The sequence below is a fragment of the Orbicella franksi genome, chromosome 7 (genome assembly GCF_964199315.1).
Source record: "Orbicella franksi chromosome 7, jaOrbFran1.1, whole genome shotgun sequence".
Lineage (NCBI taxonomy): Eukaryota > Metazoa > Cnidaria > Anthozoa > Scleractinia > Merulinidae > Orbicella > Orbicella franksi.
The window spans coordinates 22,276,820-22,291,009 of NC_138151.1; the positions used below are offsets into that span (position 1 = coordinate 22,276,820).

General features: G+C 39.1%; 1 protein-coding gene across 5 annotated transcripts in view; it reads left to right on the plus strand.

The window, feature by feature from the left end:
• LOC145492301 (fibroblast growth factor receptor 3-like) overlaps positions 1-14,190 on the plus strand; it is an 81,305-nt gene that overhangs the window by 59,834 nt on the left and 7,281 nt on the right. For all 5 annotated transcript variants that reach the window (XR_014049973.1, XM_081471724.1, XM_081471723.1 and 2 more), the window contains 4 exons: positions 4,252-4,275; positions 5,452-5,571; positions 9,886-9,904; positions 13,362-13,404. Coding sequence is in view for 4 of the 5 variants with exons in the window: in XM_081471724.1 (XP_081327850.1) it covers positions 4,252-4,275; positions 5,452-5,571; positions 9,886-9,904; positions 13,362-13,404 (206 nt within the window). In the remaining variant the exon portion in view is untranslated. The remainder of the gene's footprint in view (positions 1-4,251; positions 4,276-5,451; positions 5,572-9,885; positions 9,905-13,361; positions 13,405-14,190) is intronic.

Consider the following 14,190-nt stretch of genomic DNA (forward strand, 5'->3'; position numbering starts at 1 on the left):
CTGCGATGATCATTCTTCACTTTCATAATTTCGGTACTTTCTTTCTTAGATATCTCGACTTATGTATGAAGTACATCGGTGTATCGCTGGCCAAACAAAATGGTTCTTGACCTGCTTGACAGATATTATTTTTTCGTTCGACGCCAAGAGAGCTGAGAAGTAAATCCTACGAAGAAAAGGGTTGCATTATTCGAAAACAAAGCAATATTTTGTCCTTGAAAACTTGTGTAAAGCTTGATTAATCGAGTTTCGCCAGCTGTATTGCCTTATTGATCAAAGGGAATCATCAACAGCTTGCTGATAAGCGATGGCTCTTTCAAAAAAACGAAAATAAATTGCACTAAACGAAATAAAAATGGCAATTGACAATTGTTGAAGTAGGGTATGGTTTGCTTCAATAACCCCTAAGGTGAGGGCAATCAGTGTAAGTGGAAAAAAAAAATTGTATTGGTCCTCTGTACCAGGTCACACTTTTAGCAAATTCTTTTTCAACTTACAAATCCAAGATTAATGTACTGTGTGGATCTAATTTTGTAGACAATGTGATAAACACGATTTTTGTCATGCTCAATTTCCTTGAATGTGTTTTAAGTAAAAAGCCCACTAATGTCACTTATGAATTTGCCTCAGACATTGCCACTGGCAATATCAAATTACGTTTAAACTGACGAGAGTTAGGGATTTCTCTTCACCTGGTGCTTAGATGTTGGATATAACTATATATTTGCTTTGACTGTCTATTGCTGGGTTCTAAGTAAATGTGAGGCCATGTAAAAGGGAAATCGGGCGCAATGGAAAGAAGGCCTGGTTGAGTTACTTGACATGAATGTTTTGGACAAACAACATACCTCATACTATTTACAGTGGTTGCAACTTAAAAATTGCAGATAGATGTGAAAAGAACTAACTTACATCTACTAGAAAATAATAATTAAAGTTTTTAAAACTGAATATTTCCAAAGTATTGACAAGCACACGCACAAACAAACAAAAAAACAACAACAAAAAAACCGGCATAACAGCACAAAAAAAGCATTCAGGAGCCAGTGGCCAGCATAGAGTTCACTTTTAAATTATATTTAGTTGTGATTTATATTTCTTAAACTGAAAGAATGGCTATGATATATGAATTAGCAATGAATGAATAGCTCATGCCTTCATTGCATGTCCTCATATTACACCTCTGCTGAAGCTCAATGTAACTTGTGTAAACGAAAGGGAGCTCTTTACCCAGAACAGTGCTATGAAGTATCTGTCAGGTTAACATTTATTACTCAGTGCAAGTCTTGTAGTCAACAACACAGTGATCATGTAATGGTTTTAAGATTTCCTATATTTTGCCAAAAACAGTCTCCCCAAAGCTTCCTCGTGTCGACTCGTAATGACTGTAACCAACTGAATTCAGAACAATCAAGTACATAGTTATATCCCAGATCATTTATACTGGGATGTTTTGACTGAGATAACTAAATTGTAACACAATTTTGAAATAAAAGCAGATGTACTATATTGAACACTTGCAGTAGCTCTCAAAAATTTGGGATTGCCATGCAGCTTTATAAGTAGTCAGTTGCATCATAAGTATTCTATTTTGGTCTATTCCATTCTAAATATGATATCGTAAGCATCACCATGCTGTAGCTTTCCTTGTGTGATAACTACACTGTAGGTTGATAAATTTAGTTCTCGGGAAATTAGCGGAGTTGACTCTAAGCCATAGTCTTTCAAAATACCAATTGGTAATTTAGCATTTGCTTCAAACATATTGGCTGGTTCTGGTATAATTTATCTTTGCATGCATGAAAACGCAAAGTTTCCCTTTGTATGCCTCCAGGAGGGTTGACAGTTATGTGTAAATACACATAAAACACTTATTATCTGTTGATTAAGCTTGTGTACAGTCTACCGCCAGTGGCGGATCTAGGGGTCAAGGTCAAAGAAAGGGATTATGTGCGCACTACAAAATGAAATTAACAAGAAAACATTAAGATATAAAGGGAGACAGCTGTGCCACATAATTATACACTTATCGTGATAAAACAAGGGTAGAAATCACACGATCAACTCCCCCGAAATGCCGTGAACATCTCACAAATAAAGGAGAAAGTCCCAACTTCAAGTCCGATTTTGACCGTTAAAAGGGTGGAGCCCGCCTGGGCCCGCCGGACTTTTCTTAAAGTTTAACCATCGAACTAAAGTTTCACGCAAAAATAATCCACAATACAATAATACAATACATTTGGACACCATCTTTCCTGCTCAATCATTTCTGCTTTCAGATTGAATTTTAACTTGGAGGTCGCTGTCTTCCAAAGCCGTTTATTTTTTGACAGGGTTTTGGCAAAAACGAGACAACCTATACACCGAATGCAAATATGGCGGACCACTTGGTCGGCGCCCGGAACGAGCTACATAAAAGCGAGGCTAGTCAAGCTTTGAAGTTTTGTTTTGACAATAGGGAGTTTAAGCAAATCGCTAGGGCTGGCTCTGATACGGCTGCCGGAAGTACATTTCCTCCAAAATGAGACACTGCGCGTGTACGTCGGTTTCATCCAGCCGTAGCGTGAAATCTGACCACGTGAGTCGGGATGTTTTGCCGTAGTGGCTACTACGTCGGGTTTATTTCGCTTCTCTGGCCCTTTGCAACGGACATTTCGGCATTTTAACAATTCCATTGGATACTATATCCTTTAAACTCAATTTAAGTCAAAGATTGTGTCAAGGTTGCCTTTCATAAGCCTGTAAATCCGTATCCTGAATTTACGTTAAGTTTTGGCAAAGGTGTTGGACTGGCAAAGCGAGTCAAGTGAAATATTCGTGTTGAGCACGAGGTTGTTTTTCTTCGGTTAAGTTTGCTTTGAGGGTTTAGTGAAGATGTTTTATATCTGGATAACTATACGATGCTATTTTGCTTCTGTGAGTATTGATATATTTATGTTCTTCACTCGATATTCTTTGGGATATTTGTCTCTGATATTATATATTTCATCCATCAAATTGTAATGGTACAAAGTATATGGCATTCGCTTTCGCTCAGAAATAATCTATTCGTCCTATCGAATAACGGCCATCGTCCTTTGAGCGAAGCCATTTGGCTGTGAGAAACTAAATAAAAGAGATTTTAAACTCCTTAGCCGATGTTTCTTTCCTCTTTGTATTTCGCTTTACTCGCTAAACTTAAAATTTGGCAGACCACCGAGACGTACTCTCCCCAGAGCTTTTCAGTCACGGCAGCCGTAGTAGCACCAGCCGTAGTGATTTGCTTAAACTCCCTAATGATACCGTGTCCTACAACGCCTGGAAAACAGTCTTATGAATCAGCAATAGCCACATAGCAACAACACAACGACCCTATGTACTGGCAAAACCAGAATGTGGGAACAGTTCAATTTTATTGGTTTTTCCATTTAATTGGATTACATTTGTTGACTTTTCAACCAACAACAAATAATTCTGTCCGTATCTAGCCAGAGTTCAAATAATCTGAAAGCAATAGCAAACAGTTCTCTAGCCAGAAAACTGCAGCCCAATAACTCTATTTACTGACAAAGTCTTAACCGGGCGATGAATAGTCTCTGCGTTTGAATATTCATATGTCCATGTCGTTAAAAACGTGGTCACGTTTACATCGTACAGTAGGTATCCGTTGCAAACCTTCGCGGCTGTCACCGCGAAAAGACCTGGCTCTTTCCCACTTACGTACGATAGCTCTACTGGATAAAACATCACGTGTTGCATGGTTTGAAGTTTTGTTGAGAAGCCGGCCCGGTGAGATCCTGGTTCTGGTCACCGACACGAAAAAAAAAATGAAAAAATACCAGTTATTATTCTTGTATAGGCACCTTACTTATGTAAAATTTGCAAGTAGTTGAAACTGGAAAACCAGAGATACATATGTTCCAAGTTTCGTTTTCGTTTAAAGTGTGTCTAAAGTGTGTTATAAACTCGCTGAGTGGTCAAAGCAACTAAAGGAGTAGTTAATAGGGCAGGATGTCCGTGCATTCTCTGCATTACAAAGAGAAACTTTGGAGGAGAAGTCCTCTGAATCTATGTTGGAGGTGTACTGCCTAGTTATCAGATGGTGTAAAATCGATACCAACTGTTACCTGTTTGATGTAGTCTTTGATCACATTTTATCAACTTGGTTACTTTTCTTTCCATTTTGTCCTTCTCTCCAGAATGTTTCAAGATTGATGTTTCTTAGGGTTAGGGTTAATCTGTTTCGTATTATTTCTTTTTATTCTCTAACAGCAGCAGGAACACGACCGGAAACAGGCAAGTACCGATGTTGTGTTTGTCAATGCAGGGGAGGGAGGGGGGGGGGGGCGCTTATTTAAAACCAGGGCTCCATTTAGGCCAGGCGTCATTTTTTGTATTCTCATCAACCGGATGCAAAGGTCAAAGCGAAGACAAAATTCAGATGTCATGGCATTTGAGTGCCATCTTTCCTGCTCAATCATTTCTGCTTTCAGATTGAATTTTAACTTGGAGGTCGGTGTTTTCCAAAGCGGTTTATTCCTTGACAGGATTTTGGCAAAAACGAGGCAACCTATACACCGAATGGAAATATGGCGGACCACTTGGTCGGGGCCCGGAACGAGCTACATGAAAGCGAGGCTAGTCAGGCTTTGATGTTTTGTTTTGACAATGCTTTCCAAGAAAAGTCTTGCTTCGTCGTCAAGCTGGTCTGTTTTATTTCGCTCTGCCTAGGAGTTGCTGTGTTTCTGAATGCCACGAGAATGGATAGAAATATTCCACTGTTCACCTCCATGGGATAATAGTGGATCAATGCAATTCGTTGAGACGAAGAAAAGGAGTTCACGATCGCCGCGGAAACTTAAGTTTGTTCGGTACATTTCAGGATAGAAGGTCTTAGAAAAATCGTTTAAATGACGAGCTTATGTGGTGTTTGATGGTGTTCCAACATGATTTGTGTGGCCAGTACCTTCCCCAAGGTAAAGCTCCTCTTGAAAGACATCCTCTCTCAAAAGAAGAAGCAAGACTTTTCTGGGGAAGCATTGTCAAAACAAAACATCAGAGCCTGACTAGCGTCGCTTTCATGCGACTCGTCCCGGGCGCCGACCAAGTGATCCGCCATATTTGCATTCGGTGTATGAGTCTTGAACGTGCAAAGGTTGTTATGTAGACCATCTTGAAGTATCTTAGCTCAAAATCTCCTCGTGATCTCACTGGAAAATTAACCGAGACCACCGTGCACCCCTAGTTTGTTCAAATCGGGATCGAATCGCATTGTACCCATGTACTATCAATATTTTATTACTTCTTTATACGTGGGGAGTATAGTACAAATGCCTCGTCGGGTTTTGGACTCTGGTTTTGGTCCAAAACCCTGCACGGGCAATTACTTTGGGTATAATTCCGGTTGACTGATTCTTCAAACTCAAAGTTTAAGTTTAAATTCGTAGCCTAACGCTTTTTCTGTTTTTAAAGATGCCAACTGGAGGAAACAAAGACAAATTCTTCACGCCATATATTCAACTGTCATTTGTCTCCTTGTGGTGGTTGTCATTGGTCTGGTTATTCTGCTGTGGAGAGGACGCTACAACAAAGGTGGTATTCTAAGGTCTTTCACTGATTACACTATGAAACATTGCGAAAGAATATAAACCTTATTTGTTCAAAAGTAACGACGACGTTTCAACGTTTGCTTAACGCCATTATCAACTTAAGGTGATTAGACATGGGAACGAATTCAACTCAGCTCAATTCAATTTCGAGTTAGCCGCTACCGCATTAAAATTATTGAGGACTTGCCAGTATAATATATTAACTTAACTTACCTTAACTTAACTTAAAAAGGAGTACAGATATAGTGTAATATAACAGAAACTAATGAAAATATTTTTGGTATTCATATCTGGCTACTGAATTGATTGAAGGGCATGCATTTAATGTTAGCTGGAATCACTTCCTACATTTTTGATTGAGGCCAGTACCTGAGATCTTGTTAAGCCATAATTTGTTCAGGAAACTAGTCTCTGCAGGTTTTGCTTGGAATCATGCCTGATGTTGTAGTTATGACGTTTCGAGGCATGTAGGATTAGATCAGAGTAACTGGGATTCTTGCTATGGGGTTTTGTATTGTATGTACAAGAATATAAATATGAACTGAGAATTTCTAAGGGTACACGAATACAAATAAAACGAAGGTAAAAATAAATACATACTACTTATGCACGCTTTCTCGTAGTATACCATGAAATATCCCACTTGTCAGTTGTATTTTCTTGGTATACATACTCGAATTTTATACCATGCCATAGAAAATACAGTGCCCAACACAATGAACGCGACATACGCTGAGACTTTTCAGTGGCTTTGAACTGGCTTCCTTAGTATTGTCTATGATCTCGACAACGTTTTTAAACTCTTCCAAAATGTTTATCGCATGTTATTGAATTTCATGGCACAAAATATAAAGAAAGTATGATGAATAAAATTATCATAGTCAAACGCTTGCAAAATTTCGTACTGAGTTTGGAACTCTTAAGCCGAACAGAAATACATAAAGTTTCAAGACTCCCTCAAAATGTTAGTCGTTTAGAATTAATGAAAGAAAATAAAAAGAATGCAAGTCAAAAAAAGTTACCAGTTTAATTTAAAACTTGCAAAATTTGTACTGATCAGAGTTTGAAACACTAAAACCGATATGAAGTAGCGTTCTAAAGTCAACATCTTATGTATATCTTTATCGACAGAAAAACACGGTCAAACTCCACTCCTGACTGCTGTAACTCAGTCATGCGACGAACTCTTTTGAATTCTCGTTGTAGCCTGACTGACTGGTTTCTCGTGAAATTGTTTATGGTTATTGTCGCATGTGCGTCAAACAGTTGGGTTTGCTGGGCGAGAACAGCGGTTTGACTATGTAGTCATCTTGTTGATGCCCGTGTCTGAAGTGGATGGCCTAGAAGTACTGTTGCGTGTAGTATTCTCGCTTAACATTCGCAACATTTTCTCCTGGTGTTTAATGCTTGCCAACCTGTGATAATCTTCGACGAGCAAACATTTTCGGCTTGAAATCTTGGTCTGAGGACGTGCTAGCCACTGCTCTGTCTCGTCCTTTCGACATTGTTTCCTCCACTATCAAGTATACCTGGCCATCGAGTCGAGTGTTGTTTTCTCCTTTACGTCGCTCCATTTCGAGTCATAGTATCCAAAATGCCACGTTTAAACAGTTGTACTCTGTCCTCCCTTGAAAAGGGAGTAGAAGCATTTGGTTTTCGGCCTTTTCCTTTTCCCTTAAGTTCTTTCCTTCAAAACGTCACGATGTTTGGAAAATTCGCGGCCTTCAGTCGAAGAGTATTGATACTGTTGTTGCCTCAAATGACGTTCAGTGGAGTTTCTGAAACTTGTCAAGGAGTCAGGCTCACACTCCTCTCCATCTTTCTTTTGAATTTCTAATGAAATGTCAAAGGTAGTTATCAAATTATCCAAGAGAAATTTCAGTTAGCATTCTTTCCTCTGAAAAGGGTGGTTCTTGAATGAACTTGACAAACTTGCTGACGTCCGAATTAATTTTCTTTCCCGTACGTGGGTTTCTTTGCTCTTCAAAGTAAATATCAACTTCTAGATCAGTTAGCGATGTTTGGTTCAAGTTTTTAGTCCCTGCCCTGACCTCAAAAGGAGATCAGAGTAAGAATTTTGGCTCTGACATGGCTCAATGTGACGTTCAATCGACGTTCAATACTCGAAAGAAACTGGAAATGGCACTGCTTACTAAATTTCGGCGGGAATAAGATCGCAGCCCACGATGGTAAGGTTGGGTGTAATACATAAACAATACCCTCCATTTGGCGCGAAAATATGCTAGGATATTTGTCCGCGGACATCATCTGTCCCTCAAAGCTGACAGTTTTCCTCGAGCTACGCTCTCGGAAAACTGTTCGCCTCTCGGAGCAGATAATGTCCAAGGACAAATATCCGAGCATATTTTCGCGCCAAATGGAGGCTAGTGTGTTTATTATCCTTCAAATCTTTTTCGTAACACACGCAGTTTTGAAAATTGAGGAATATTCTCGGATATTCCCCAGTTTCAGCTGGGGAATATTCGGTCACGTGACGTGTTTAGACCAATCGCGCGGCGAGCAAAAAATATTCGATGGATTATAACGTCGAATATACAACAGCTTTCCTGTATTCTGATTGGCTGCGGCATGGTATAAAATACAAATTTGCACGCAGAAGAGTCACGTAAACGTAAGTCACACAAAGTAAGTCTTTTTGAGTAAATTACTCAAGGTTCAATTCCTTAATGAAGAGCATTTGAAACACCAAACAATCAAATGCCATCTTTTTAATCTTGCGGTCTACGATTTCTTCAATCTTTTTCAAATGCTCTTTATTAAGACAAGGTGTAACGTTTTGATTGTCCATTCATCCTGGGTTGGGATTTAGATCCGTTCAGAACACAAAGACTTCAGTCATCTCTTTGAACTGGGGGTTATCGCGTGATAATAAGGCAACTAACAATGACGAGGGCCAGAGACAACGTCTTGTAAAAGTGATATAAATTGGCTACGGCTGAATTTGTAGTAAGTGCATTCAATTCCAAATAGAAATACATGTACCAAGATTGGGCCTCCTTAGCTTTCTCACGAAGGAGTTTCACTGCAGGAGTTCAAATAATTAGAACTTATTAGAAAGGTATTCTTCAGTAGTCAGTGAATACAACTACTCCAAGCTGGAATGTTATCTTTGACTTTCTTGAAACGTAACATGTTTGATCGGCCTGTTAGGAGGATTCAGATTTCTTCTCAGTATCGATCAAGTATCTTGTGCCGCACTGAGTGATGAACATCTTCCTCGTTTAAGGATAGTGCCTGCTAAATACAAAGGTTTTTGCGCCAAATTAGGATCATGCAGAAATAGTAGATCCTTGGAAGGGCTATTAGAATCCACAAAGAAAAATGGGGGTTGCCATGAATTTCTTTGAGATAATTAGCCTTGAATCTCAATAAACATGCTGACATCAGCATTTTTCTGAAAAAAGAGGGAAAGGTTATTTCTTCACAGATTTCCTTACAATTTGCCCTTACGTACAGAAAAGCAAACACATTTATAAAGATCTTAAAACTGCATGGTAAAAGGTAACATGAAAACCATTTTTGGTTTGTTTTTAATGACAAAATCTTTGCAACAGCGCTTTCAGCGTCTCTGACAGCCTTCCTCTGGTTCAAGCTGAAATACAGTTTAAATACCTTTTGCTCACAACCAGAAACTAATCACATGTTGAATACGCTTGCCACGTCCATTTCATAACATAAAATGTAGGAGTGACCACGCGTCTTTTAAAGTTATTGATCTTTTTTGAATACTTTTACGGCGCCCGTTACATTTTTTCCTGTCACCTCCCCGGTAAGTAAGACATTTGCGTATCTCGCACTTGTTTTGCGTGCGCACTACGCCGTCTGCAGGTACATGTTTACATTGGATTTCAGCATAATTTTCGACAGATAACAGCTAGTACGTCAACAGTTAGTGGTTAGCGATATGCTGCTATTCTGGTGTTCCTGGTTTAAGTACAAGTTCATTAAACTTGATTTGGTCACAGTAGGAAAATTTCGCTTTCATTTTAGTCGTGTACTTGGTAACGTCCGCGTGGTGCGCTCAAACCATACCTTGCATGATGCACAGAATGTGTGCACACTAACAAAAGACCGTCCTTAAGCGAGTTACATTTCTTTCCGATAATTGCTCTGCCTATACCTAATTACTCGTGTGTCACATGTTATGAAACGTTATAAATGCTCCCAGTTTGTTCGTTGAGGGTGGCTTTCATCGGTGTACTCCCACTAATACATAACGGGCCTTGTGAGAGATTTATTCTATACTGCAGTTAACCATATTCTTTTCTGTTTATAGGGCCTGGTAGTACCACAGGGTAGGTAACATATGTCATTGTCATTTTTTAATTTGGAAAATATTATTTTCCAAGTTGTAGTGGTGGCACGATTTCACTCCATCACTCCTTCACTCCTTCACTCCTTCACTCCTTCACTCCTTCACTCCTTCACTCCCTCACTCCCTCACTCCCTCACTCCTTCACTCCTTCACTCCTTCACTCCTTCACTCCTTCACTCCTTCACTCCTTCACTCCTTCACTCCTTCACTCCTTCACTCCTTCACTCCTTCACTCCTTCACTCCTTCACTCCTTCACTTTTTCACTCCTTCACTCCTTCACTCCTTCACTCCTTCACTCCTTCACTCCTTCACTCCTTCACTGCTTCACTACTTCCGTCCTTCGCTCCTTCAATCCTTCGCTCCTTTACTCCTTCACTCCTTCACTCCTTCACTTCCTGTTAGACATTTGGAAACCCGGGGGAACTCCCATATGAAAAGGTCAGGGATGCTCGTCGGAAAATTTGAATTTAACTCCTTAAGGAGACTAATATGGGAGTTGCTCGAGCTTCATTAAACCCCTGAAGGATACTACTTAAAAAGGATCCCGCGCGCACTTGTAGACCCGACTCGCGTACTCGAGAGATCAGCGCAAATCAAGCCTTAAAACAGAATTTAAATGAGAGTGTTTCTTTTAATTATTATTTCTTCGAGTGCACACTAAAGGATACTTTGATAGCTAAAAACGTTGGCGTTTCGTTCTCAACACCCTAAGTGAGACCAGAATCCTTGATTTGTACCCGAGCCCGACCTTTTCATATAGGAGTTCCCCCTCTAGTTTCGAACATCCTCCATTTTAAGGTCGTTTCACAGTCGCTTGCACCGTGTAAAGTTAGTTATTATTTGAATTTCTGACGCAAGTGCTCAATATCTTACCGCAGAAATGCTCTGCATTGAATAAACTTTCGCTCGAACGTTTTTGTAAATAGAAGCTACCAGCAATTATATAAATAACTTATTTCCCGAAGGTGCCCGCTCATACAGGTTTAACCATACTCGATTGTCGAAAAAGAAGACATGGAAAGTCACAAAATTGACAAGCTGTATGAATTTTCGAATGATTCAAGCCGTGATTAAATGTGTTGGACGATCAACAGTCAAGAGAATTGAGCAGAATTCGAACGAAGTGTTCCGCTGTTTTTATTTATACCATATATTAAATAGATACACATAAATACGGACATGACGACATAAGGAACAAAAAGTTGATAAATAGAAGAAACGACATTACACAAGGCTGTGAGTTCTGCAGTCTTTAATATCGCCTTGGAAAGGGAAGGAAAAAAGAAGAAAAAGTTATTACAACACAGGGTATTCGTATTTGGTCACCCATCCAAGTACGAACCCCGCCGAACAGGGCTTAACTTTGTTGAGCGGACGAGACGTGGTGCTGTCCTTGTGGTATAGTGACTCTACACTGAAGGCATTTTTTTTAAATTTCTAAGATGAGAAAAGGTAACAAAGAGAGAAAAAAAATCAATGATACTGGCTGGGAAAATAAAGACCAAAAAAAATGAAAGGAATGAAAATGAGAATTATTATTGCTTTGGTGATCGGACAAGAAGCGGTACTTTCTTTCTAACTGTCTCGGTCTCTCGGACCGATAACTTCATGAATGTTTTTAACAGTGATACATCTCCTCGTGTATTCTCTTACCGTTGAGTTTAGCACTATTTCTTAACAATGCCATTGGACTTTAACTTTAACTTAACCTACTTTTTAAAACCTCAAGTCAGTGGCATCAAAACTGTCACTGTTTACAGACGATCCACTTTCCAAGTTGAGAGGCTCATAGCCACTTTGATCATTTATCAAGATCAGTTGGTCAATCTCACTAACACTGGACTTGTTATCTCTTCGTCATTTGTGAGAGTGATCTTTCTCTGGCACGCGTGTCCTCCCTTTGACCAATGAAAACAGCAGAAAATATTATTTCCCACGAAGTTTAAAGGACAAGGTTACTCCAAAAAGGTTACTTTTTGTTTCCACCTATGACAATTAAACATTGGGTTTTTCCACTGATCGCAGTTTCAGCCTCTAAAGTACCTGCTATCCTGGAGAAATTCGTCTTGAATGAAGCCGAAAATTCGACTTTGGACGTCGCCATTCTGAAACTGTACTTGGTAACCAGGCCATTTTTATGTGACGTCATTTCGTCCAACTCAAAATTGGTGGGAAGCAGAAAAACCTGCAGTTGATATGGCATCTTTCACAGTGTCAGCACAATGTATCTTTTCCAAGTAATTATCCACTTCAATATCTTCACCGCTATCATTTTCGTGGTTTGGAGCCCGTTTGGCTCAAAAGAATATGGCTCAAGAGCAGTCATAACCCAGAGTGGTAGTTAAAAGGCTTTTCGGAAGCCATGGACAAAAAGCCTTAGACGGAATGACGTCACAAATCGAGGTCTGGCTGCTTAGTACTGGTCAAAATGGCGGCAACGATGTCGAATTTTGTGCTTCTTTGAAGACGAATTTTATAAGGAAAACCTGCACTTTAGAGGCTGAAACTTCGGTGCCAGGATTTTATTAGCGTTGAAACAAAAAAAATGTTTTATGGAATGACCTCCAAATCAACTCTATAAATAGCCTACTCACGAGTGTGATCACGCGTGTTCTTTAAAACTGAAAATGTAGACTTCTAGCTTTGTAAACTTCTGATTGTAATGACTGCGAATCATGTCTGTAGCTAAGCTTAGCAATATATGAGTAAAATGGAAAAATCAATCGGTTTTTCTCACATGGGGTAGAACATCGTGCATACGACGTGTATCTGCTATCCTTACGTAATAGAACAGACACCCACTGGCCGAAACTAACCTGGAACCAGCATCAGCAGCATTTCTAAGACTGATGACGTAAAAATTTTTAAAAACTATACGTCTTTTTATGAATATCTGGGCAGAAAGTTCTTTTTCTGGACGCATTTCGTTTGCTTGTGTACACCAGGTATATAACGGCTGGATTATACAACAAAATCTCTGTTTCTTGTATCATTTTGAAAGCGAATGTAGTAGGCCATGTTTCAACTGTTATTCCATCTGAAAACAACGGCCAGATTTTGTAGCAATGAAACCTTGAAAGGGGAAATGGCTGTTGACAAGGTTTTAGTAGTAGTATTTAACAGTTGGTCATAATTTCAAGCTGCATATTTCAACTGAGTTTTACGACGGTTTTGATTTAAGTTTTCCTAAACACACTTAACGATTGAGAGTGATTTAAGGAATTATCAGTGATTACTAACAGTGAGTCGACATTCTCTGCACACTACTTGAAAACGGCCAAATTGGTAGTCTTGCTGGTAAACCAGAAGTCATTTCATTTTCCTGTCTTGAGTTGTTTGTAACACTGGCTGTCCTTCTGCTGGATGTCTGCCATCCTTCATGCACATTTGACATGACGAGTTTATACATTGTTTATTTTGTGTTCTTCTCTTACAGTTTTGGTTACCAAAGGAAATACAACCAGGATAGTCAAATAACTGTAAGTGCTTACTAACATGCACCAGTTGTATAGTAGTGATTCACTCCATCCTTGCAGCATCACGATTGTCTTTAATTTACAAATTTGAAGTAAAGTAGGTTTTCACTCATATTTGTGTACGTTGTGCTAAGACTGTCGCATAGTTCTCAGTTCAGTTTTGATAGCATTTCGCTTTTCATGATTATTTCCAGCTGGTTTGTCAAATCATGATGATAAAAAAGGTTTTGTACCTGATTGGCCTATATTTTCTATGTTATATTTTTAAGTTATATCACCTGAAAATGACTTATGCAATGCACGTCAGTTGATCATTACAGTCTATATCCTTAAAAATGCGCTCTAGGTTGTGACCAATTTACATTCCAACCCAAGTTCACGTTGCAGTAAGTATGCTTTGCAAAGGCTTTACCTCGTATTACCAACGCTTCACCAACTGCTAACCATGCGTTGTGATGTTACCACTACGTGTGTGAGTGATTTTGATAGCGGCAATCTTATTATATGAATTTGCACAAGACTGAACGTTTTGCGCACTTTTTTAAACTTGCTTCAATAACTTACAACGGTTAATCAATGATGCAACTTTGAAAATAAGAGATAACAGTTAACTAAATGTCTGATTTATCGCTTAATTATTTCGTTGAACTGAAAGCCTGGTAAAAATGCTCAGAATACAAAATTAATGTTAAGATTATGTAGCGTACTCGTGCCGAATATTTTTTTTATACTAGAAACGTAACAATTTAAATATAAAACACTGCAACGATATAGAAAAATTTACAAGCA